Below are 23734 nucleotides of genomic sequence, written 5' to 3'. Positions count from 1 at the left end.
TGTTTGAATGAAGCGATCATAGAGTAACTGTATGAAACAAATGTTAAAAGTTACATTTACTGCATATACCTTGCTCTTTACAGATACCTGTTTAACTGAAATAAAAAACGCATTACTATATTTTATGAGTTTGCATGTGCATATTAATGACATTTTTTTTTTTTTTTCGAAAGATGAATTTTAGCAAAAAAATGAAAGGCGATAGTCCAATTCTACAATTTGCTTTTGAGTCCAATTCTACAGCTTAAATGTACAGCCATTTGTTTTATAATTTTGGTTGTATGTAGGGTATGATAAATCTCACACGTGGGTTTAGTGGACCAACAGCAAGTTGAAAAAGATTTATTTATTTTATCGTATTGCATCGTAAAAAAACTGGGAATAAGCAGTGAATATGAAATTTGTTTCATTTGCTATGTAATATTATTTACGAAAAATTGAAATAAATAAAACTGAAAATTTGACAAAATATACATTTTTTACTTCTCATGAGTGAAAGATAGCAATTAATAGCTTTCATAATTTGGTAAACAAGTTATAAAAAAATACTGTTGAATATCGTAAAAATTTAGAAATATATATATATATATATATATATATATATATATATATATATATATATATATATATATGTATGTATGTATTATGTATATATTTAGCTGGTATGGCATAAAAATGTAATTTTTTTTTTACAATCTAACATTTTTTTATTTTTTATATCAAGACAACTGGTAAGTTGCACAAGTTTGAAAAATCAAATAACAGAAATGAGTTTTTTAAGAGGAGTAAAAGAGTGTTGGGTTGCAGAGAAAAGAAATTATTAACGAGTATGAACATTAGGCTGGGCCGAAAAACAGCTTTTTTTTTTTTTTTTTTTTTCGATGATGGGTAGTACAGAAAAGGTGCCATAGGTAGAGCAAAGTGCACATGAAAAATTTGAATTTTTTTTGCACAATTTCTTGATCTGCCGCAATTGGGTTGAAGTTTCGAAAAAATGCTGTTTTTTCATGTTTTTAGCCAAAATTAGTAAAAATAGTACGTTTCTATTTTCGGTGATGATTTGCGGGGAAAAAGTGCCATTGGTAGCACTAAACTTCTATAACAATTTTGAGGTGTGTGGTGTACTCCTTTGCTTTGCCAAAAATGAGTAGAAGTTTTGGCAATTTTCATTTTTTTTTAATGTTTTCAGTAAATTTTCTCAAACAGTAAAAATTTTGTTTTTGCCATATTTCTCTGCCATAATTACATAGTTTTATCCCACATGATGCATTTTTAGATGCGTGGTGTGTCATAAACTAGCTTTTTATTTCGTATACTTCAAACTTGAAATGTGATATTCGAAAACTTTGCAGCTGCGCTCAAAATTAGGATTAAACAGCCCAGAACTCAACAAAGAACAAAAGATGGTGAGGATGTACAGAAAATATCTGCTTGTACCTTCAACAGAGTGTTTTTATCTACACTTTTTTAGGTAATAAAAGCTTTTTCTGAGTTAAATTTCTGCATTTTAGCGCTTTTACTTGTTACAGTATTGCTACAATGAAAGCATCTTTTCCTTCGTGGCCATCTGCAAAGTCAGTGCTATTTTAGTAATATTTTTATTTACTGCACACAGCTGACGTAGGACTTCAGATTCTAAAATTGTTTCGGATACTATGTCCAGTCAATGAGTGCTCAAAACAGGGGTGTAGCATGCGTTTAATATGCGATAATTTTTGATTTCAGAATATTGTTAGGGGTAGTTAGTAAGTAAACATACTAAAAGTCCCCGACCCTGGGGGGTGAGCTAAAGGTGGGAGGGAGGGGGGAAGCAAATTTTGGGGCTTTCGAGAAAATGTCGGAAACGGTAGAAAAAATACGTTTAAAATAAAAATTCAAGCTAAATAAACTTCCTATGCAACTGTTTCTACACATATTTGTCAAATTTCCAATAATTTTCCGGGTATATGTTACGAAAAATTGATGATTTTCGGAAAAATTCTCTCTTTTTGTCAAACATTTGCTTCTAGTGCCTTCCAGGATCAGTATTCATGGAAATTGTTAATGGCAAAGTTGTAGAGCTTTAAATTTCCTTCAATTTGATTTGGTGTTTTGTTATATTTTATTCAACCAATCAAAAGTTACAGAATTTCAAACACGCACTTTCATGGCAAATAAGAACACTTGCCACACTGTAAAAAATCTCGGAGAGCTTTTTGTTTATTACGAAAAGCTTTTTTGTGTATTCAGAAAGGTGCTGTACATAAACTAACTTAAAATGGTAACAAAAGACAACATAAACTTGGAACCAAATTGAAAATTAAGTCCATAAACTACTCAGTATGCAAAAAAAAAAACTGTTTGTCTAAGTTAAATAAACACCCTTGTGACTGAAAAGTAAAATAAGAAATAACAACGTCAAATAGCACGAATTGCAGGTTACGGCAGACACGTGTTTCGGCGTAACAAGGAACGCCTTTTTCAAATCAAAAGAAATCAGCATATGGATGAAAAGGCATCCGATAAAAGACATACGCTTTTACCGGATGTCTTTGATTTCTTTTGATGTGCTTTCTGCAGATGATTTTATAAGTTTCCTCTTCTCTCATGAAAATATTATAATCAGGCGTCTTTTATTTGTATGAGAAGTGCTTTTTTTTCCTGTTGGAAAGGGCCTAGCATCTTAGAAATCCATTAAAATTCGTGGTCTTTTTGAAAGATTCTTTTGGTTTAGTTTGAATCGTACTACAGTCGAGCAGATTCATAATTCTCAAATGGAAAAGAGAAGACGAGACGTTTCAAGAAAAGTCGCCTGGCCAAGTAGACTAGTAGAAAACAAGAAATTACAACGTGTGTTGACACGTGTTTGGGCGTTAGAAGGAACGCCTTTTTCAACGCAAAAGAAATGAGTTTATGGATGAAAAGACATTCGAAAAAAGCGTATGTCTTTTGTCGGATGCCTTTTCATCCATATGCTGATTTCTTTTGATTTGAAAAAGGCGCTCCTTGTTACGCCGAAACACGTGTCTGCAGTGACCTGCAATTCGTGCTATTTGACGTTGTTATTTCTTATTTTACTTTTCATTCACAAGGGTATTTATTTAACTTAGACAAAAAGAGTTTTTATTGCACACTGAGTAGTTTATAAACTTGATTTTCAATTTGGTTCCAAGTGTATGTTGTCTTTTGTTACCATTTTAGTTAGTTTATGAAAATTTATTATAATATTGTTACAAATAATAGTAATAAATACTTAAAAGCAGGTAATTGGTATTTTTTCACAAGCGCCAAGAAACACTCTTTGAGCAAAGTTTAGAGTCAAATTACATAAAAGTTGAAACAGTAGCCATAGGTCTGTTAACTGATTGTGTTTCTATGACAAGAAAGGCTTAACCTCCAGGTAGTTTCATATCTGCTGACTCTTGGCGTAAGCAATTAATGACCTTGAAAGTCATGCAATTTTGTGATTTCTGTAAATTCAGAGTCAAATATTTCGGTGTGCCGAATGTCAGCCACACAAATCTTTCTCTTGGATACTACTCTATGGTATGTATTTACTGAAATATGTACTACTGTGGCTCACTGTTGGCGCAAGAAGATTTCGACGGTCAAAGTTGCAGAAAAAAAACTTTTTTTCGTACAACTTTGAGTGACCCCTGACTTTTGCGAAAGGAGTCAACCACAACTAATTATGTATTAACATATATCGAGGATAAAGTAGAACACAAAATAATTGCCAGTGCCCACGGTTCACTCTTAATGTAAAAAGTATTGGCCCATGTAAATTGGTACACAAAAGGCGAAAGATTAGCACGATGTTTGAAGGGAAATATGAGCACAACAATGCAATCAGCCGGTATCGAACCCGCGACCTTGCGGTTTCAGGCCCAGGGCCTTACCGGTTGAGCTACCCGGCTTCTACCCATGTAAATTGTTATGTTTTTCTTGAAAATACGAACTAAATCCAACTTTGACCTCCAAAAACGTAAGTTTTTTTTTTCGCAAAAATAAAAAAACACATGTTTAATAGTTAATAAGTAATGGACATATCCTGAAAATTTCAGCAAAATCAAAAATGTCAACTATCCAACCTGCCTGATCCTTAAAAAAAAGAAAAAAAAAAAAACTGGCTCTTAAGTGTGAGCAAAGAGTTCTGTAGGCAGCTGTGAGCCACCTAGATTACGTAATAGGTCCTGGTTGGCTGTGTTGAAACTCTGGAGAGTTTCAGTCCAGTTAAAACAGTTGCACAATTATCAATTATGTTTTTGGTCTGTGCTCAAATGTTCAGTATTTTCCTTTTCTTTTGTCAATGTAGAAATACATGACAAGAGGTAACATAGAATGATAGCATAAGTAGGTTTTCGCATGCCATCAACTTGGGTTTGATTGAGCCAGAAAGTTCTTAAGTTCAGTACTTTCTCTATCTTATTATAAGGTGTCAGACTGGGAGTTCGTTCGTATGAAAAATGTACACCAAATGTTGCAGTTCTTTATTTACTTCCTTCTTTTTTTTTAACACCTGCAATGACACCTTTGTTTTTTTTTTTTTTTGTTGTTTTTTTTTTTTTCCTTCTTTTCTTTTCATGGACTTACGGGAGTGCCGTTTCACGCGACTGTTTTTAGTTAAGAGATAATAACTTTGTTCTTATTTTAAGAGATTTACCAGTGATTAAGAACGAATTCTGCGTTACTCCCGTTGGTTTTAAAACAAATCAAACAGAGAGCTGCACTGCTTTTTCTAATAGCATAATTTAAATTTAAAAAATTATACCCAATAATTAGTTAATTTATAACACACCACGCATCTAAAAATGCATCTTGTGTCATGTAATTATGGCAGAGAAATACGGCGAAAACAAAATTTTTACTATTTGAGAAAATGTATTGAAATCGTTAAAAAAGACTGAAAATTGCCAAAACTTCTACTCATTTTTGGCAAAGGAAAGAAGTATACCACACACTTCAATGTTTTTATGAGAGTTTAATGCCACTAATGGCACCTTTTCCACCCAACTCATCATCGAAAATAGAAACATACTATTTTTACTAATTTTGGCTAAAAACATGATAAAACAGCATTTTTTCAAAACTTCAACCCAATTACGGCGGATCAAGAAATTTACAGAAAAAATTCAAACTTTTTATGTACACTTTGCTCCACCAATGACACCTCTTCCGCACTACCCATCATCGAAATAAAAAAAAAAAAAGTTTTTTTTCGGCCCACCGTAATGAACATGCTTTACAAAAATTTCCCTTTTGAGCGCCCTACCCTAGATTGCTCATTTCTCCAACTTAATTTTCAATCTTAACGAATAAATACTGAAAAAGCACGTGCTTAACGTAACTACAGAAGAAATAATAACTCATAAAGTTATAATTTTTAACGTAAAAAAATGATGTAACCTGGTTACTGTAACATCGTAAAATTTTTTTGGAACTGTGAAAGAAGCAAACACTTTTAACAGCAGCTACTGCGGGTCAGACTACTGTTTCTGGTCACAACACGAAGAATGAACTTTTAAAAAACTAGTTGCGATATTCGTTGTAGGTGTCGGATACAAGTATAAAGAAAAACATAGGTACCCCATATTTGGAGGTACTGCCATATTGGGTGACTTAACCCGATTGGCAGCAAATAGTCTTTACATCAATTATCAAAAGATAAACTTTGCATGTAATTAAATACAACAAAAAAGGATCGACGCACCAAGAAGGAGTTGCCAGAATGAAACGAAATTGTACATACGTGAGGACAATTTTAATATAGGAAAGTGATTGCAAATAGAAAGCAAAATGATCATTTATTCATGGAAAAATCCCAAATGAATGGAGGTTTTAGTACCCTTTTGAGCCACCTTTAGCAAGAATGAACGAGGCGATACCGGCGAGCGTTGATTCATAACAGTCTCGTATGATTACCTACGTCATCTCGTACCTCAGTTAGTGTAAACGCGTTACTAATTCAATCAAAACCGTAGGCTGTCCAACTTACCATCCCAAGCGATCCCAGATATGTTCGATCTGTGAAAAATGAGGGGATCGAGCAAGCCAGAGAAAATGATAATACTCTACACCCATAGACGGCCGGTACACCCAAAAGGTGGGGGGTCAGAAGAGGTGCCGGGGGGAGGCAGATTAGGTGGGTGGTGCCCTTACGACTTACTTTTTGTATGAATTGAAGTTTAATGTTGTTATTGATTAAATGACCACTAAAAAACTCAAAACGGATGGCAACATTAAACTCTTTTCTTTCAATTCAAAACTCGATTTTACTTTTTATGAAATAATTACTTGAGAAAAATATAAAACCTACACTTGTTAAGTCGATTATTCTTTCTTTAAACACGTGAATTGATCAGTTTTATCATTTTTCGATCGATCGTTAATTTTGAACATATAACTTTATGCAATTAGATTTTAGAAAAGTAAATTAAAATACATTTTTTGAAATGTTAACCCTCGAAATATACGAAATAAATTACTTAGTGAACAAATATTGTAATGAATGTACTCATGTATATCTTTTGCTATACACTCTCCTAGCGCTATTTAAGGATAATTGATTTGGATTTAATGTACTTTGATAATAGTTATATTTTACTAAATTACATTGATGATTTTTTTTTTCTTTTTTCCAGGATATATGAACTACAGTGCAAATAATCTTCAAAGTATGGGAAATGTGCAAGGTATGTTTCTTTTCACTTTTTAAAAATATATATTATTTTTTACTTTTCTTGCAGACCTGATGGTACATTAAAAATATCCTCGCAATAAAACGGTTTCTATAAAAGTGCCATAGGAAACTTAGCTTTCAGCCTACTAGACTGTAGAGCATTTTGTACAGAAGTTTGTATTATGTATGTATATATATATATATATATATATATATATATATATATATATATATATATATATATATATATATATATATATATACAGAAGCGTATCTAGCTTGGGTGACACCCGGGGCAAGGGGAATGATGAAATTCATACAAATTTCAGAGATAACTACATTTGTGTTATAACTAAATTTTAAGTGGGATAATGTGCAAAAGACAAAAAAAAAAAACTATTAACATTTTTTATATAACTTGCCCTAGACTCATGTGTGCAGGCCGTCAAGAGGTCAAAAAAGTAAGGGGGTTGAAATTTATGGCACCTTAATTATTTCAAACGTATCTATGACGCAGGGAAAGATAATGGGTTTCAGTCTTTTGGTATAAAAGGAAGTCTTTACTAGGTCAAAGTATTGAAAATATGAACCTAATCCTGGGTATAGTATTCACTCCATTATGTGGGGTGGAAAAGGTGGGGTCGGGGGTTTTCTCCTTGGACATTTTTCAAATTTATAGTCTTAAAAATGCATTTTAGCTTTATATTTTTCAAAAACTTGCAATTCCACTTTGGGTGTCATCCCCTAGTAGGAGGACAACCGGGGTGGACAGCCTACCCCAACCCCCCGTAGTGACGCCACTAATAGATATATGTTATATATATTTATGCCTGAAAATATGTTTCCCTAAAAATATGTTTTTATATACGTTGATTTTATATTAATTTATATAAATAATTTGCAATTTATATAATTAGTTTGCTCACTAGAATGTACGTTTTGAGTTTATTTTTCAAAATTATTGGCCCTTGATACCACCACATGTTTTACAGCTTTTTCTAATGGATTTTCTGAGTGGAACCAAATAGCCCCAGCGTTCTTGAACCCAATTTTTAAAAATAGAAAAAAAATAATATAAGTAGTTAAACTTGATGTTTAAAAAAGGCTTAAGGTGGTAGCAGAACGTCTGAAAAGGGGTAAAAACAAGGTTACCAGTTTACATTATTTGTTTAACAAAGCATTCAGGTGTAAAACTCGCAAAAAGTGTGACATTTCGGGTCCAAGTAGCCCCACTTCACGGTCCTTTTTTTTTTTTTTTTTTTTTTTGTACGTCGCGGATTTTATTATTTTTGTAGTTGTAGGTATCATGTTGCCCAATGTTTTCAAGGTGTTGTTTCTGGTGTTTGATGTCGTGAAACTGCGGTTCTGTCTATGTGACTGGCTTGCAAAACCAAAATGGCGTACCTTTGTACCTAAGAACCATATGTACCCACGGACTTCAATTTTTGGTGTCCTTTGGGGATTTTAAAATCAAAAGCAACTCTGATTAAATATTTGTATTGGTGAAATACAAGACAACTATGATGACTTAGTAGGAATTGATAGTTCAACTACAAAAACTGCTGAGCTAGTGATTATGTATTTGTGAAACATACATGAAAAAAAATCATAAATATTTAAGCAGGTATAATGTTAGAAGTTGATGATACAAATTAAAAATACTGTTGAATTTGCAAGAAACAATAGAAATAGTGACACTTTTTATTGGCATAGTGCAGATGATGTTGGAATAATTACTAAGGATGAAGCGATAATGGTTCTTCCTTAGCTAATTTTACATAGACGCAGTCATTTAGTGTTTCCAATTTATTTTTCAACTTACAGTTTTGGCAAATGTATTCAAATTGATCTTAATCAACTGTGTTACGTTCATAAAACACACCTTTATATGTAAAAGTAAAATATATACCTTTTAATAATAATAATCTTTTAATAATAAGCTTTTAATAATTTTCACAAATGAAATTGTTTATTTTTCGTTTTAAAATTTTCCATGATACAGATTTAAAAGATAGTAAATATCTCATGAATGCATGCATTTACAAAAAAATTATTCACACTAAAAATTTACATAGATTATTCTGTAAGACCCCCTAACCCCTTTTTTAGATATGCTTCATTTAAGTTTAAACCCACTTATCCCTTACTATGGGGTAAGTGGGACACCAGTTCGATTTTTTTAAAAATAGGGTTAGTGCTTCAGTAGTCGGCCACATAATGTATAACTCAAAATCGGATATGATGCATTCCCACATTCCTTTACCTGCCCCAAACTATCATTCCAGAACCAGTGAAGTTGTAAGTACGTTTTATTAAGTAGTAATGAGTAATTTTATTTTAAATGGTATTCCCATCATCCTAGTTTGTGATCCTGTTTATTTTTTTCCTATAAGAAGACACATCATCTTTAAATGTTAAGTACCCTTATTTTTTTCATTCTGATGTAAATTTGCTTTCACTTATGTTTTAATGGATAATCACGGGACGCGGGAGCGTCCCGGTCGCCAAGAGAACCAAACGTCAGCAGCCAACAAAAACAAATCCACCGCCAAGAAAGAGGAAAGAAAAAAGTGACTAAGGAACAGTTTACACGACAGAACAAGTTGGGGTTTTCTTGGTTTTTCACGCCTCTGTATCTCAGTCCCATGAAGACCCCCGGAGTTGATTTTTGGTATACTCAATCTCTAGTGGCCCCTGACGACATAAACCAAAATACAATCCCCAGGACAATCAGGGGGAGGAGAAATTCAAGTTAGAAAACCGCTGTTCAAAAAAGATTTCGCTTTTTTTGACAGGGCTACAACTCAGACGAAAAGACGAATCAAGTTGAAATTTCGCACACACATTCCTTGTGCCCTACTGATGTGCCCTTTGTGCCATTTGACCCCCTCCCCCCTCGTTTTTACCCCCCCAAATTGTACCTTCCCGGAGTTTTGACACAGCCCCCCGGGGGGCTATGGTAATGATTTTTGGTATACATATTCTTGGGGGGCCATTGAGTACGTATACGAAAATTCAACCCCCAGAGACATCATGGGCTAGAGTAATTAAAGTTTGAAAATCACTAATTTCCCTTAAATTCTTATGTACTTACTCTCAGCTCATAGGGTTTGTAAATCTCTGACTGCAATTGCAAGGTTAGAACAGATCTAACAGTTGTTCAAAGTTGTCTTAGGAAAGGAAATTCAATCAAGACTAAAACAGAAACCAACTTTTGCAACTAGACGTTAAATCGCGGATATCTCAAGTTTGCCGCAGCGACTGCGCATGCGCTCGGACTTCCTCATTGGGCTTTCTGTTTTAAGATTCCATGTTGTTTGTTTACATTTAAGCAGAGCAACAAATTAATAAATCAGATTAGAATGCTGCCCCCCCCCCCACAGTTTTGCCGATACGAAATTTTTCCCCCCTGTTTTTCAGTTTTGATATATTTAAAGGGGGGGGGGGTTAAATGTCGGTCCGAAACTGGGGTTAAACCATTAGAATATTTTACGTGACATATTGCATAAAACTATATATGCATATGAATATGATACATCTAACTTCATAATTGAAAGTGAAAAATAGCTTTTTTTTATTGGTTTGCTTATTTTCTAAATTAATGCATTTTTCACAAACATAGGGTAAGGTAGGGAAATTGTGATTTGGGGAAAATGTGACCAGGGTTTATTACTCCTGTGATATTATTATTTACTGTATGAAATTACCTCAGTCTTATACCTTAAAATGTCTTATATAACACTCAAAAGTATTTGAGATGCATTTCCATTATACTTTTTAATGAATGGAGTTTTCCTATTATATTACTTTTGAACATGGATTTCAGGTTTGTTGATAATCTACAAATGTTTTCACTAAATTTTTAATTTTTGTTCTAAAAATATAATTTTTGTACTGCGCTATTTTAAATGAAGTTTTACGTTAAAAATTTATAATAATATAAATTTTACAACACTTATAACAGCTATTTTAAGTGAAATCACTTATGCCCCTTTAAAAATGGGGTGGGGGCAATAGTGATGACAAGTGTGGGGCAAAAGTGATTCCAATATGGCTACCAGTTGGTGTTCTTTTGAAGCATGTTTTTAAACATCACTTAGGTCTTTGGTTTGTAAGTTTCAAATGTATTGCTGTTATTATAAAGTATTATCTTTTATTTATTAAATTCATAAGACTTAGCCACAGTGAAACAAGATGCTCATTCGAAGATATATTACTTCAAACTGTTACCCAACAGCCTTTATTAACAGCTACTAAACGTCGTCGAATAGATTTGTCAACAACATTAACTAGTAAGTCTTATTTAGAACAACGAATAGCGGAAGAGGAAAAAAAGAAAGCATTACAGAAACAAAAACTGGAGAAAAACAAAGCAAAAGAATCGGAGAGGCTAGAGAAAAATAAAGCGAAGAAAATGAAAGATTACAAAAGAAAAGAGAGAGAGAGGCTGTAAGACAAATTAAAAAGGAAGAACGTGAATTTAAAGCTCTAAATCTATGTAAACAGAAAAAAAAGCTTAAAGTGTATCAAGTAGATTCTGATAGTGACAAAGTAGACGGAGATTTGGAAGAAGAACTTAACAGAGAGTTGAACAAGGACAGTGATAGAGATATATCTGTGAGTGACTTTATTATTGATGAACTAGAAGAATATGAAGAAATAGGGGAACTTGAAACTTACCCTGAAATAAAGAGTCAAAATGAAAATAGTTCTGTTGATAAAGATGATGGCAAAATTCCTGAACTCAACTAAATTTACTAGGTGATTTAAAGGAATGGACTTTAGATGCACTCAAACAACAATTGAATAAAGTTCAGTATCATGTCGAGTTAGAGAAATATTATGTTGTATATTTTGAAAAGTGTTATTATATTAGGAGAGTTTTGTCAGATAATAAAACTGGAACTGGATATATGTTTAAGTTTCTTCACAAGGCTGAAAACGAAACTTCCCAATGGCCAAGAAGAGATGATATCTCAGAAATTAATAAGCCATTTATATTTGCTTGTCCACTAAATATTATAGGAATTGGACCATTCACGTTGGACTCAAAAACATATGCAATGATTTCTTTAATGTACAAAAAACTTAACAAATTCAAAAATGACATTTTTGCACTGTTTCCTTTATAAATTGTAGATTATAACATCTTTTTTCATATATCATTTTTAATTTTGAAAAATGTTTTAATTTGTGAGTCATAATAAAATTTAATTTCTCAAGAACCTATTGTCATATTAAAACTAAGAATGTAGCTACTTGCAGTTCAGAATGTAAATTTTTCATCACAATTACCCAGTATGATAAAACACTAAAATAAGTACCTATAATTGGCAGTCATCACAAATGCCCCTCAAAAAATCATTAATGCCCCAGTCCCGGGGCAAATGTGACTTTTTAGATCCTTTTTAAAAAAGTAACACATTTTTAACCATAATTCAAAAGTACATCTACAAATAGCATATTATGTACATAAATATATAGCATATCACCTGACAGTTTTTATTTTAATACTTTGCTGTAAATAGTTTTCCAGTTAAAAATAATCAAAGATCAACAATGGATTTTTCAGTCACAAATGCCCCACCTTACCGTAAAACATTATGAACTGAAAATATATGAAATACGTGTGTGCATATCCGTGTTTTGCAGTAATTTGTTAACAGACAAAATTTTTGCAATTAATTTATTCAAGACTTTTAAAGAGCTAAGTCCGCGTGCATCATGCGCAGTCGCTGTAGAAAATTTAGGATATCCGCCATTTGACGTCGAATACAGTTGTATAGCTCTTCTGACACTTTCAAATTTAAAAAATTTAATGGCCTAGTTTTTTTTTTTTTTTTTTTTCGCTTGGTAATAACATGCGTTATTTCGTCTTTTTAATGAACTTTTAAACAAAACTAGGCATTAAAAAATTTTTGGAAAAAAAAATAGAACCGACTTTAAAATTGCTCTAAAAAGTGAAAAATAATCTTATTCTTTAAACACCATCGATAATACTATTAAACATAATTTTTGAAGTTAGCGCAAAAACAAAAAGTAAAATCCAGTGTAACGATGCTTCGTTCATATTTTTTTTCAGAAAATCATCCAAAGTTAGGAACGAAACATTTATATCGTTACTCAAATATGCTGTTATCAATTCATAATGTATGTGGTAGTGAAGAAACTAGGCCTGGTTAAATTTATAGTTGTAGTTGAGTTATGGCTGTGAAAGTATTATCGATGGTGTTTAAAGGATAAGATTATTTTTCACTTTTTAGAGCAATTTTAAAGTCGGATCTTTTTTTTTTTTTTTTTTTTCAAAATTTTTTAATTTTATTCTTTTTAGTGTAAATGTAGATTTTTCTGTAAAAGTAAGAAGTTACCTAGTAAAAAGTTCGGCTCTATATCACTGTATTGCTTCAGAGAAGCCTTTATTCAAAATGATCATTACAATTACTATTAATGTTACTGTTATAGGGCACCAAACTTTTATAACAATGGGTTTCATATCATTTTAATCATTTAATAGGGAAATTGCATAAAAATTATTTGCCCATAACTTTTTTTAAAGAACAAATATGGTCAAACAAAGTAATGGGACCTAAGTTGAGCCATCCCCTATCCATTAAAAAAAATCATCAAAATCGGTTCACTAGGTGAGACGCTGTGAGTGGACAAAAACAAAACCGCCTCCTTTTTGAAGTCGGTTAACAAGACATAGACCTCCATCAAAAGAAAAATAAATCTCCAAGTAATTAAAATTATCCCATAAAACGTAAAATATTATAAGATTTAAGAAAAAAAAAAGTCATAGATTAAAATGAAAAGCTAGATTGTTTATCCTGTTTGGCGGGAAGCTTTTTGCTCACCAAACAACCACTTCACTTTGAAAAGCTTTTCGCCAAACAGGATAAACAATTTAAAAGATCTTATCCATATTTCTGAAGAGTTGAAGGTGAAAGGAGGTTCTAACGGAAGTAGATGTGATGAAAGAGAACAGGGAGGATGATAATTTGGCAGATACTTGGCGGGCAAACTACGAGGTCTGATCGAAAAGTTGCAGGACTTTTGAAATTGCGCGGGAACAGAGAGTGCTAGAGACTTCCGGTTGGCAGCATTGTTTGAGTAAGTCTTCCCGAGCACAGCTGTTGTTTCATAATACTGATAACCTTCTCCAAACGGAAGTTACAGTTGTTTTACTGAAGCCACTTCTTTGTTTCTAGCTTTTTCGTAATGGACAGGAAAGTAGAGCAGCGCGTTTGCGTCAAATTTTGCGTGAAATTGGGCAAATCATTCGTGGAAACTTTCCAAATGCTTCAGGACGCTTTCGGTGATGAAGTGATGAGTCGTTCACGGTGTCATGAGTGGTTCAAACGGTTCAAGGAAGGCAGAACTTCAACGACAGATGACCCTCGTTCAGGAAGGCCTTCAACTTCAACGGACGATGCTCAAGTGACCAAAGTGAATGCCCTAGTGCGTTCCAATCGACGTTTAACGATTCGAGAGATGGCAGAGGAGCGCCACATCTCATTTGGGTCATGTCAGGAGATCCTGACCGAAAAATTGGAGATGAGAAGGGTTGCAGCCAAATTCGTTCCACTTCTGATGACAGAGGATCAAAAAGTGCACCACCTGGAGGTTTGTCAGGAGCTCTTGCAATTGCCAGTTCCGACGAAAATTTCTTGAAAACCATCATCACAGGTGACGAGAGTTGGGTTTATGGCTACGACGTGAAAACGAAGGTGCAGTCGTCCCAGTGGAAGTCAAAAGGCTCACCAAGACCCAAAAAAGCTCGTCAGGTGAAATCGAACGTCAAAGTGATGATTACTGTTTTCTTTGATTCGAAAGGTGTGATCCATCATGAATTCCTCACACAAGGTGAAACAGTCAACAGATTTCGCTACCTTGGCACCCTGAGAACTTTGAGTCAAAAAATTAGGCAGAAGAGGCCTGAATTGTGGGCGACAGGCAAGTGGTTTCTCCACCATGACAACGCGCCCTGCCACACCGCTCTCCTCATCCGCGATTTTTTGGCCAAAAACAACATGACAACCCTTCTCCAGCCCTCTATTCACCTGATCTGCCCCCCTGCGACTTCTGGCTGTTCCCCAAGCTGAAGTACCCGATGAAAGGACAGCGATTTCAGACGATAGAAGAGATTGAAGAAAAAACGCGGGAGCAGCTCAACAGCATCCCCGAAGAAGAGTTTTCCAGGTGCATGGGACAGTGGAAACACCGGTGGGAGAAGTGTATTTCCTCCAGAGGGGAGTACTTTGAAGGTGATAAGTTAGAATAATTGTTAAAAAATTTTAATAAAGAATTATTGAGAAAGTCCTGGAACTTTTTGATCAGACCTCGTAGATATCATAACTTTTTACGGCTGAGGATTTTGGGGTTTAGGATGAAGGCCTTCTTTTTTGTGCGGAAAGTTAAAGGTTTTCTTGGCGGGGAAAGTTTTAAAACAAGGTTGTTTTTGATGATATATCACATTACGTTTCAATTGAAAATTAAACTCCTTCTTCGACTCAATTATTCTTGGAGGGGTGGCCGACCATTGGTTACTAAATTCTTATGCATTTCCAATAGTCGGCCATGGCAGATTGACCACTGGTTGTATACTGTTTTGTTGATCTACCCAGTAGTCAACTGCGTACCTAATTTGGATTTTCTAATATTCATCAAATACTAATCAAAATAAAGTATTGACACAGCGACAATTTAGCTGTTTTGAGAAAAAATTCCCTTTCTAACGTAATTTCTTCTAAAGAAAATGTTTAAACTTTCTGCCTAAAACTTTTTTGACAAAAGGGGGTTATTTTGTCATTTTATTGCCCCTTATGTTGGTTTTAACTTAGAATTCTTGAAAACTGATGTTGTAAATTTAGTCCATCGTTGCGTGTAGAATAAGTATTCTACTACTTAACATATCATTACAAAATGGTGATTTATCGTCTTTCTTATCAAACCATCTTACGTTTATGGTTTGATTTTACTAAGGCTGAAGTTTCGTTCTAATGAACATAGACTAGTCAAATGTCTATCATATCAATCAATAATTCTCTCTTTATTGGTCATGAGTTGTATCAACTCTTTCGTTCAGTCTTAATGTTAACAAAAAAGGTTAACACTGAAACCTTTTTGTGCCAGGATGGGGGGAGCAGAGGAATCTAAATTTGTTTTGGAAGTTTTCAAAATACCTCCCCCCCCCCTCAAAAAAAAAAAAAAAAAAAAATTCCGGCTTAACCCGGTCTCTACCATTCATCAAATTTCTTCTTTCGCAGCATATGATATCATTTTAGTTAATGACGTAAAACAGGGGTTCTCAAACTTTCAGACTCTGCAGCGCCTTTGAAGACTGTTATGAGGTCATCCCCCCTCCTCTCCCTCTCCCTCCGTACGTGCTTAATACAAGCAATCTAATTGGAAACTGGAGCTGATATGAATCTGAAAGCTAGTAAATAAGGAAAAATCTAGATAGTTTCACGCACAAAATTTAACTCAACTGTTGAAAGCTTTGTTTTGAACTGCTTATTATTAGAACATATGAAACCGTAGATGAAAAGAAGTAAATACCATTTTTTGAGGTAGTTTAGGATGCAAGTGAGGTTGGCGTTCACATTAGACACTTCCACAACATTGAGAGGGTTATTTTTATTTTATCTGATATACCCTAACGCCCACCCCGCCTTGTTTGCTCCCCCCCCCCCCCCGTAGGTTGAGAACCGCTGATGTAGAAGATAAATAATGAAAAATATATATTGCATGAGATGCATATTAAAACTGATTGCAGTTTAGAAGATAATATAAAGATAAACGTAATGAAGACATCCAGAATGCAAAATTCTTTCCTAATTACTGGAATAATTAAAAGTACACTGCTGTGCTGTAAGTTTCGCATTCAATTCTGTTCAAATTTATTCACTTACACCTCATAAGAGTAACGAAAATGAAACGGCCGACTACTGGCTCATGCATGGCTAAGCACCGGGTTTCTATATATGGCCGATTACTGGAGCATTTTCTCGTATTAACAATAGCTTGGTTTTTAAAATAAAAATATTTTTATTCCAGAAACAAGTTATTGAATCTTTATCAGAAAGGTACAGCCTAAAGGTTTACATTGTTTTTGTTGTTGCATTCAGGGGTGCCCACAGGGGGGGGGGGGGATTATGGCGCACGTTGCGCCATCAAATTTTTTGGGGGGTATTTTTTCCCCCAAAAGTTTTGTTTTTCTTTAGAACATGAAATTTTTGATTTTTGGAAAGAAAAATATTTAAACTTATTCAACAAGAAATAGATGCATAAATAATACTTTTTTCACGTACTCTTTTCAAAATTTAATGACCGTGTCTCTTTTTCAATAAAGGGAACATCAGAGACAGACGGGATGGAGTTGGTGTCCGTTTCAAAGCTGGATGAGAAGATTTGCTTTCTTTTTAATTTATTATATATTTTCTGAAAGCACAATTCTGCATGATGAATACGTGTGACAGTTATGAAAGGGAGAGAGATCAAAAAATGACTAAAATAAAAAGTTTTAAGAACTGGTTTTGAAGTTTGCGAATAACATATTTTTAATCCCTCCAATCGACAGTTATTATATTTTCTTCTTAAAGTAGATTAAGTTTATGCAGAATTTTTCTCATTTCACTTTACAATGATCTTCTCTACCATTTTTCAACTAATTGTTTGATTTTATCATTCGATGATTTTTATTAAAACTGTCAGAGATGTTCGTTTTCGCTGATGGAAGCAGAACAGTCTGTTCTTAAGGTGTTTTAATTATTTTTCGTAAATCATTTTTACTTTCTTCTGTATCTGATATGCATAGAAAGATATTTGATTCGTTAAAATTCTCGAGTTTTGATTTTCGATGTGCGCTGAATAGCTGAATCCATTTTTGAGGATTTCCGAAAAATATCTGTCACAGAGTATCTGTGTGTGATCCATCTTTTTTGGCTATGCAACTTCCATTTTGGAAAGCTACCAGGATAGCGCCCCCAGTGTAATCCCGAATAACACCCTCTTTACCATCAAGAGTCACCTAAAACTGCGTTTCTAGAACGGCAATTTTGAAAAAATCATGAGAGAGCCCCCCCTCCCCCCCGATTCCCCTCTCTCTCCGTAACACACTCGAAGACAATCCTAAAATATCGTTTCTGGAGCATGAATTTTGAAAAACTGCCGGGAGAATGACACCGAAATTTACCTTCCGCTAACATTGTCAAGATCTATCAAAAGTGCGTTTTTAAAGCTACAAGTTCGAAAATTTAAGTGGAGCGCCCTTCTCCCTTCCCCCACTCTCGTCAACATTCTTAAATATCGCCTTAAATTTCATTTTCAGGGCTGCATTTTTCAGAAAATTCCGGGAGAGCTTCGGAAAACTATTTTTCTTAACGTCACAAAGGTCGGCTACAATTGCAATTTTAGAGGATCAATTTCAGAAGACTGCCTGTCCCCCAAACATAGATAGCCTAAAGTAGCGTCTTTAATCGCGAAAATTTTCGGGGGACGAGCCCCTGAATCTCCTTTTTCCCCAACATTACCACAGATAGTCTAAAACTGCGTTTTTAGAACTACAATTTTGAAACCTTATGGGAGGAGAGCCCCCGAACCCGTTCTATCTCCTTAACACAACGGTAGACTATCTACAATTGCGTTTTTGAAGATTCGATATTAAAAAATTACCGGGAAGGGGCCACCGAACCTTTTATTCCCCTAACATCACCAGAGATCGTCTAAAACTGCTTTTAAAACTACAATTTCGAAATTTTTCCGGGGGAGAAACCCCCAAACCCCCTAGCTAAGTGGCTGTTATATTTCCTTTCAAGGTTCATATTGTATACATCTAGTAATGACTCCATCTTTAAAACAGAAAAGTTTAATCCACTCTCCCTGTATTTATTCATACGTTTGAAAAAAAAAAATAATAATAAATAAGGTGTAGCAAAACTCAGGGGGGTTCAAAATTTGTTTACTTAAGATCCGCGTTGTAAAATTTGGGAAAGCGAGGCGGCAGAGCCGGCCTTAACGAATGCTGGACCCGATTAGAGACTCTTGTAGGGGCCCATTATGAATAATTGCATTTAATTTGAAACACTAAAACAGAATGAGAGCGAATTTGTAAAAAAGTCATTACAAGTTTAGCACTGAGAAATTCTTGATGCGCAATTTGGTGCTTTGACGGAAAAGTTATGTACCAAATGCTGAAACTTAAAATGAAATTCTAGACTGTCTTTAATAACTTCAGCAATAAGACAGAGGTTGGGAGCCAGGCGACATCCCGTAGAAAATTTTATGAATGTCTTAAAAACTCAGTTTTAGTCAGAAGAAGTTCGAGAAGGGAGGGGGGTTCAAATTCCACTCCCGGAAGAATTTTGAAAACAGACCCCAAAATAGCAAATTTAGGCAAAGTGCAAATTAAGGGAAAGAGTAGAAATTCTCGACTGAATTATTTCAAAACTGAAGTCAAATTGAAGCAAACTTTGACAATGTTAGGGGATCGGATGATCCTAAGGAATTTTTTCAATATTGAAGTGTAAAAACGCACACTGTTAAAACTACAGGATGCATTCGGCACCTTTCAGGGATGAAACGCTTGTTCACCAGCGGCACCCAATACGGAGCCAAAATCGCACCTCTAAATAGGATGAAAAACAGGCACCTTTTAAAAAATAGGCAGCCGGGGTGAAAAGAATGAACCTTCGGAGAGAGAAATGGCACCCTTACTGTAGATTCCCCCCTCCCCCGTATTGTGTGCGTTTTTGAATACAGTTGTGTATTTTTCTTTTTTTAATAGTTTTGTTTTGATTCATGATAGTCTACGTTTTGCACACTTTTCACATTGCATGAATTCAGTACTGGAAATGATTAAAACTTGTAATTACAGCATTTGACCATATTTCAGAGTTTTCAACATAGTTAAGAAGTGCTCACGGCTTTAATTCATCTGATCGTTCTCTACATCAGTGTTTCTCAACCTCTTTTGACCCACGGGTCGGTAAAAACAAATGAAAAACACTGCGGACCTGTGAAATTTTTATCCTTTTCTTAAAAATAAATAAAATAAATAATAATAATTATAATAACTCTCGGGGCCGTAAAAAACTTGTGAAAAAATTCTGCGTACTGATGAGTTTTTTTTTTTTTTTTACAAAGTAATATTAAAAATGAATAAAACAATAAATATCTACAGACTTTATTTGGTATTAAAGAGTTGTCACAAATATATTTAAAGTTAAAGACGAGTAATTATTTGAATAATCATAGTTAAGTTAATGATCATTTATGAGAAATAACCGCACCGAAAGTAAAGTGTAGATGTACTTATGAATTATTTACATGAACAGCCAAAAATATTCTGGGATATTAAAGTTACGGAAAAACAAAATCGTTTCTCAAACGTTCAAAATTTCAATCAAAATAACAATAAAATAAAATGCGCATAAAATTTTTCGACAGTTAAAAATTTAAAGAAATTCCTAACACTATCGAATAACCGCTAACAGGAAATGATTCAAACATTTGAACGAAAAAGCAAAAGAAAAAGATAGACGGAGAGAGATTTCTTTTTTATTTTTTGCGTTCGCTACACGAAGCACAAGAATCATTTTTATTTAGGCTCTCACTTGTTGATTATTGCAAATATCATTGCGGTTATACTATTTCGGTGATTAAATGTTGCTTATCGAGTACTCAAGAAAATAATGATAGATACATTTAGTAGCGTTTTGAATGATGGAATTTTCACGACAGTAACGGTAACCTGAAAATAAACAACTAACGGTACTACGGTATCGTAACGGACTAACGGTAACTAAAAACCATTAAACGTACTTTTAACTATGTTTGAAAGCCCTAAAAGCTACAAAGTGATCAAAAGCTGTACTTACTTGTTATTTTAAAGAATTATCCTACAAAAGTTGAGATTTAATCCAATAGTGTACTTCATTCAATGTGAAAGACGTAGAAGCCACGCGTAGTGCAACCTATCATTCGTCCGCCATATTGAAGTGGTTGAATGGTGAATGTATGCCGGAAGCGCATGCGCCAGCAAGTCATTTAGCGATTGCTTGCTGTTTTGGCACCCCTGTCTACGACTGTCTGCTACTTTCGCACCTCTGCTTTACTTCCTGGCCAGTATGGCACCCTTGGTCACCATGCTTTCACCTTAGGGGGAATATATTCACTCGTCTGGAACCTCTGGTTATAACAGTGCAATTTTAGGCTATTTTGATAACGACGGTGGAAAAAGGAGATAACAACCTCAACAATGTTTTTTGAAACTAACGTCAATTTAAGTCAATTTTAAGGAAAGTTGAGGAGAGCTGTTCCGTGGCAATTGTGTTAAAGCTAAATGTCATGCTTTCAGTGGTGATCGTATGGAAAGGGATAAAAGGTTCGGGCCGCTTCCCTGGAAATTTATCGAAGTTGGAGTTTTAAAATCGCAACTTGAGGCTACCTTTGGAAAGAGAGAAATCTCTCCCGTTACGATATCCCTTGGGAATGTTTTGAAATTGAAAACTTTTAAGGCATAGTTTGATGCAATCTTTGGAGAATTGCTAACGATCACGTTAGATGAAAGCGTAGAGTTTGGAGACATCTATTGACAATTTTTTGACATTGAAGTTTAAAAAACCAAATTTCAGGCTAAATGTCGACTTTCAATGTTGGCATTTCCTTCACAATTGCACAATAATAAGAGTTCTGGTGATATTTGGAGCAAGTGGTATTCAAGATTATACAGTACGTTGTTGTAAATTATATATAACAGAAAATTTTATCGTTGTTGAATCTTTGCACTTTTTTCGCTAAAAATAAATAAAATAAATATATACACTGAATTAAAAAAACAGCTTTGGGGCCCCTAAAATTTGGGTGCTTTTGGGATTTCTTGATTTGCTCATGCAATAGTTAGGACCTGAGATGAGGCCTTTATTTTATTATTCACCGTACTAATAGACAATAATCATTGAAAATTTGTTCTTTGAGGCCCCAGCCCCATTACCTATTACAAAGTTCCCTTTCTCCTGACCGGTTAGTATAGGGATAAGGTATAGTCGGTATGATTGATTTCAGATGTCCAATTGAACTGATAGCTTAACTTTTTTCCGGAAATTCATTTGACACAAGTAGCTTTGGAAATATATTTTGCCTCCTGGTGCGTTCAGTGAATTTAAAATTAGCTAAAAGCTTCAGGATCCTCCTTTACAACATTGGTTGAACTAAAAGTAGCTCCACGCTGCCAGATTAAGCGTCAGTTAAATATTAAATTTGAACGTTTTTTTTTTTTTTTTTTCAGAAATTTTTCCACTTGTTTATAAAAAAGAAAAAAAAAATCTTTTAGCGCGGGGCCCGATTTGACTCTTTTTCTCTAATTGGCTTAAGACTGGCTCTTCTAGGCGGAACAAATCAACAACATTTTAGTTCAAATGGTATTTGTTAGCGCTACCCCCCACCCTTTCCCCGTGAATTGGAAATTAAACACTCTAAAAACTGTTATGTTTAACCCGATTCGAAAGCGAGAAAATTTAGGGGGGGGGGGGGATTTGCGCCATTGAGCTTGGGGGGGATGGGCACCCCTGAGTTGTATTGATAGCTGAAATTTATAGGTTAGCAAAATTCAACAACTGATCTATTAAATGGCCGAGTAACTGGAGCTTTTACCCTATAATCGTTAAGAATGTTCAAAGCATTAATTTAGAAAATAATGATGAACTGTTGTTTATTAATAATGTCCAAGATAAAATAAGACAATAAGTTTAAATTCTTTTGTTTCAAAACTTTTGTATAAGGTTTCAGAAGCGAACTATTCTCAAAAGGGGTCCCACTTACCCCAACAACTACCTCAAAATGGTGCCATGTCATCTGCGTCCGAAATTTACTTTCAACAATGATGATGAATTTAAAATGTAGTGCTTGAAGATATAATGTTGAAGTTACCCCCACCTGTTGTAGGATCTACAGACCGTCAATCCCAGCTGTTTTCATTTGAAATCAATTTTTCTGGGGTTTTGTTGTGTTAATTTTAACAGAGTTTTTTTGTAATGTGCTAATTTTGTTAAAGGTTTCAATTTTCATATAAATTGAAGTAGGGATGCACCGGATAGTGATTTTGCCGGATACCGGATATCCGATGCCCCCTTACCTGCCGGATTCGGATATCCAGGCCGGATATCCGGCATTTCGATTGCATTGCATGTTCGCATATTTTTCTACAACGCCGTTTCAAAACAATAAATCAAACTTGTTCCACATATCATTTCTTTAAAAACATGTTAAGTACATTCAGATGTACTTTTTTAGATCCTCTATATTTTAATTTAGGAATTGTGCTATATATAAAATGAAACATTAAAATATTGTTTTATTTCGACAGATTTTTTCGAAAGAGACAAACTTTCGGCAAAAATTAATTCTGTATGTAATGTACACATGGTTTAAACTTTTAATTATTCATAGTTGAAATCTTAAAGGTCGTATAATGAGTCGTATTTGTTATTAGATTTGCATGACGTGTAGAATTTTTTTTAAACTTCATCATAAAGTAATACATTTTCTTGTTTCCAATTTAGAAATAACAAAAAATAAAACTTTGCTTTGAAATCCTTTTTATTACAGACAATACACGTGTAAAATTTTTCTAACATACAAGTTAAAAAAGAAAATATTAAAACAGGGCCAGTTTGACTCAAAAAATAAATAAATAAACTTAAATAATCAACTTAAAATTTTACTTTAATTCCAGAAATAAAGGTACATTTTCTCTAAAGATGCAAATTAGCATCTTAAATACAGGGGTGCCCCTCCCCTAAGAGCAAGGGTCCACCCCTAAAAACCATAAATACCCCCCCCAAATAGAAAGCCCCCCAAAAAAGAGAAAATACCCCTAAAACACCCTCCCCTAGGTGGGCAACCCAGTTAACAAATTAATAAACTTATGCTAAAATAATCAACTGAAAATATTACTTTAATTCCAGAAAACAAAGATTCACTCGCTCTAAAGATGCAAATTAGCATCTTAAATACAGGGGTGCCCCCCTAAGAGCAAGGGCCCACCCCCTAAAAACCATATATAACCCCCAAACAGAA

General features: G+C 34.3%; 1 protein-coding gene across 1 annotated transcript in view; it reads left to right on the top strand.

Annotated features, from left to right (window-relative positions):
* Nucleotides 1–23734, top strand: part of LOC129218045 (cytoplasmic polyadenylation element-binding protein 2-like) — a 172583-nt gene that overhangs the window by 49011 nt on the left and 99838 nt on the right. Inside the window, exon 3 of the mRNA XM_054852224.1 lies at nucleotides 6621–6671. Coding sequence (XP_054708199.1) covers nucleotides 6621–6671 — 51 coding nt within the window. The remainder of the gene's footprint in view (nucleotides 1–6620; nucleotides 6672–23734) is intronic.

Source organism: Uloborus diversus, chromosome 3 (assembly GCF_026930045.1).
Source record: "Uloborus diversus isolate 005 chromosome 3, Udiv.v.3.1, whole genome shotgun sequence".
In the NCBI taxonomy this organism is placed as follows: Eukaryota; Metazoa; Arthropoda; class Arachnida; order Araneae; family Uloboridae; genus Uloborus; species Uloborus diversus.
Note: the sequence above shows the minus strand (reverse complement) of the source record. Positions and strands in the feature narration are given on the sequence as shown.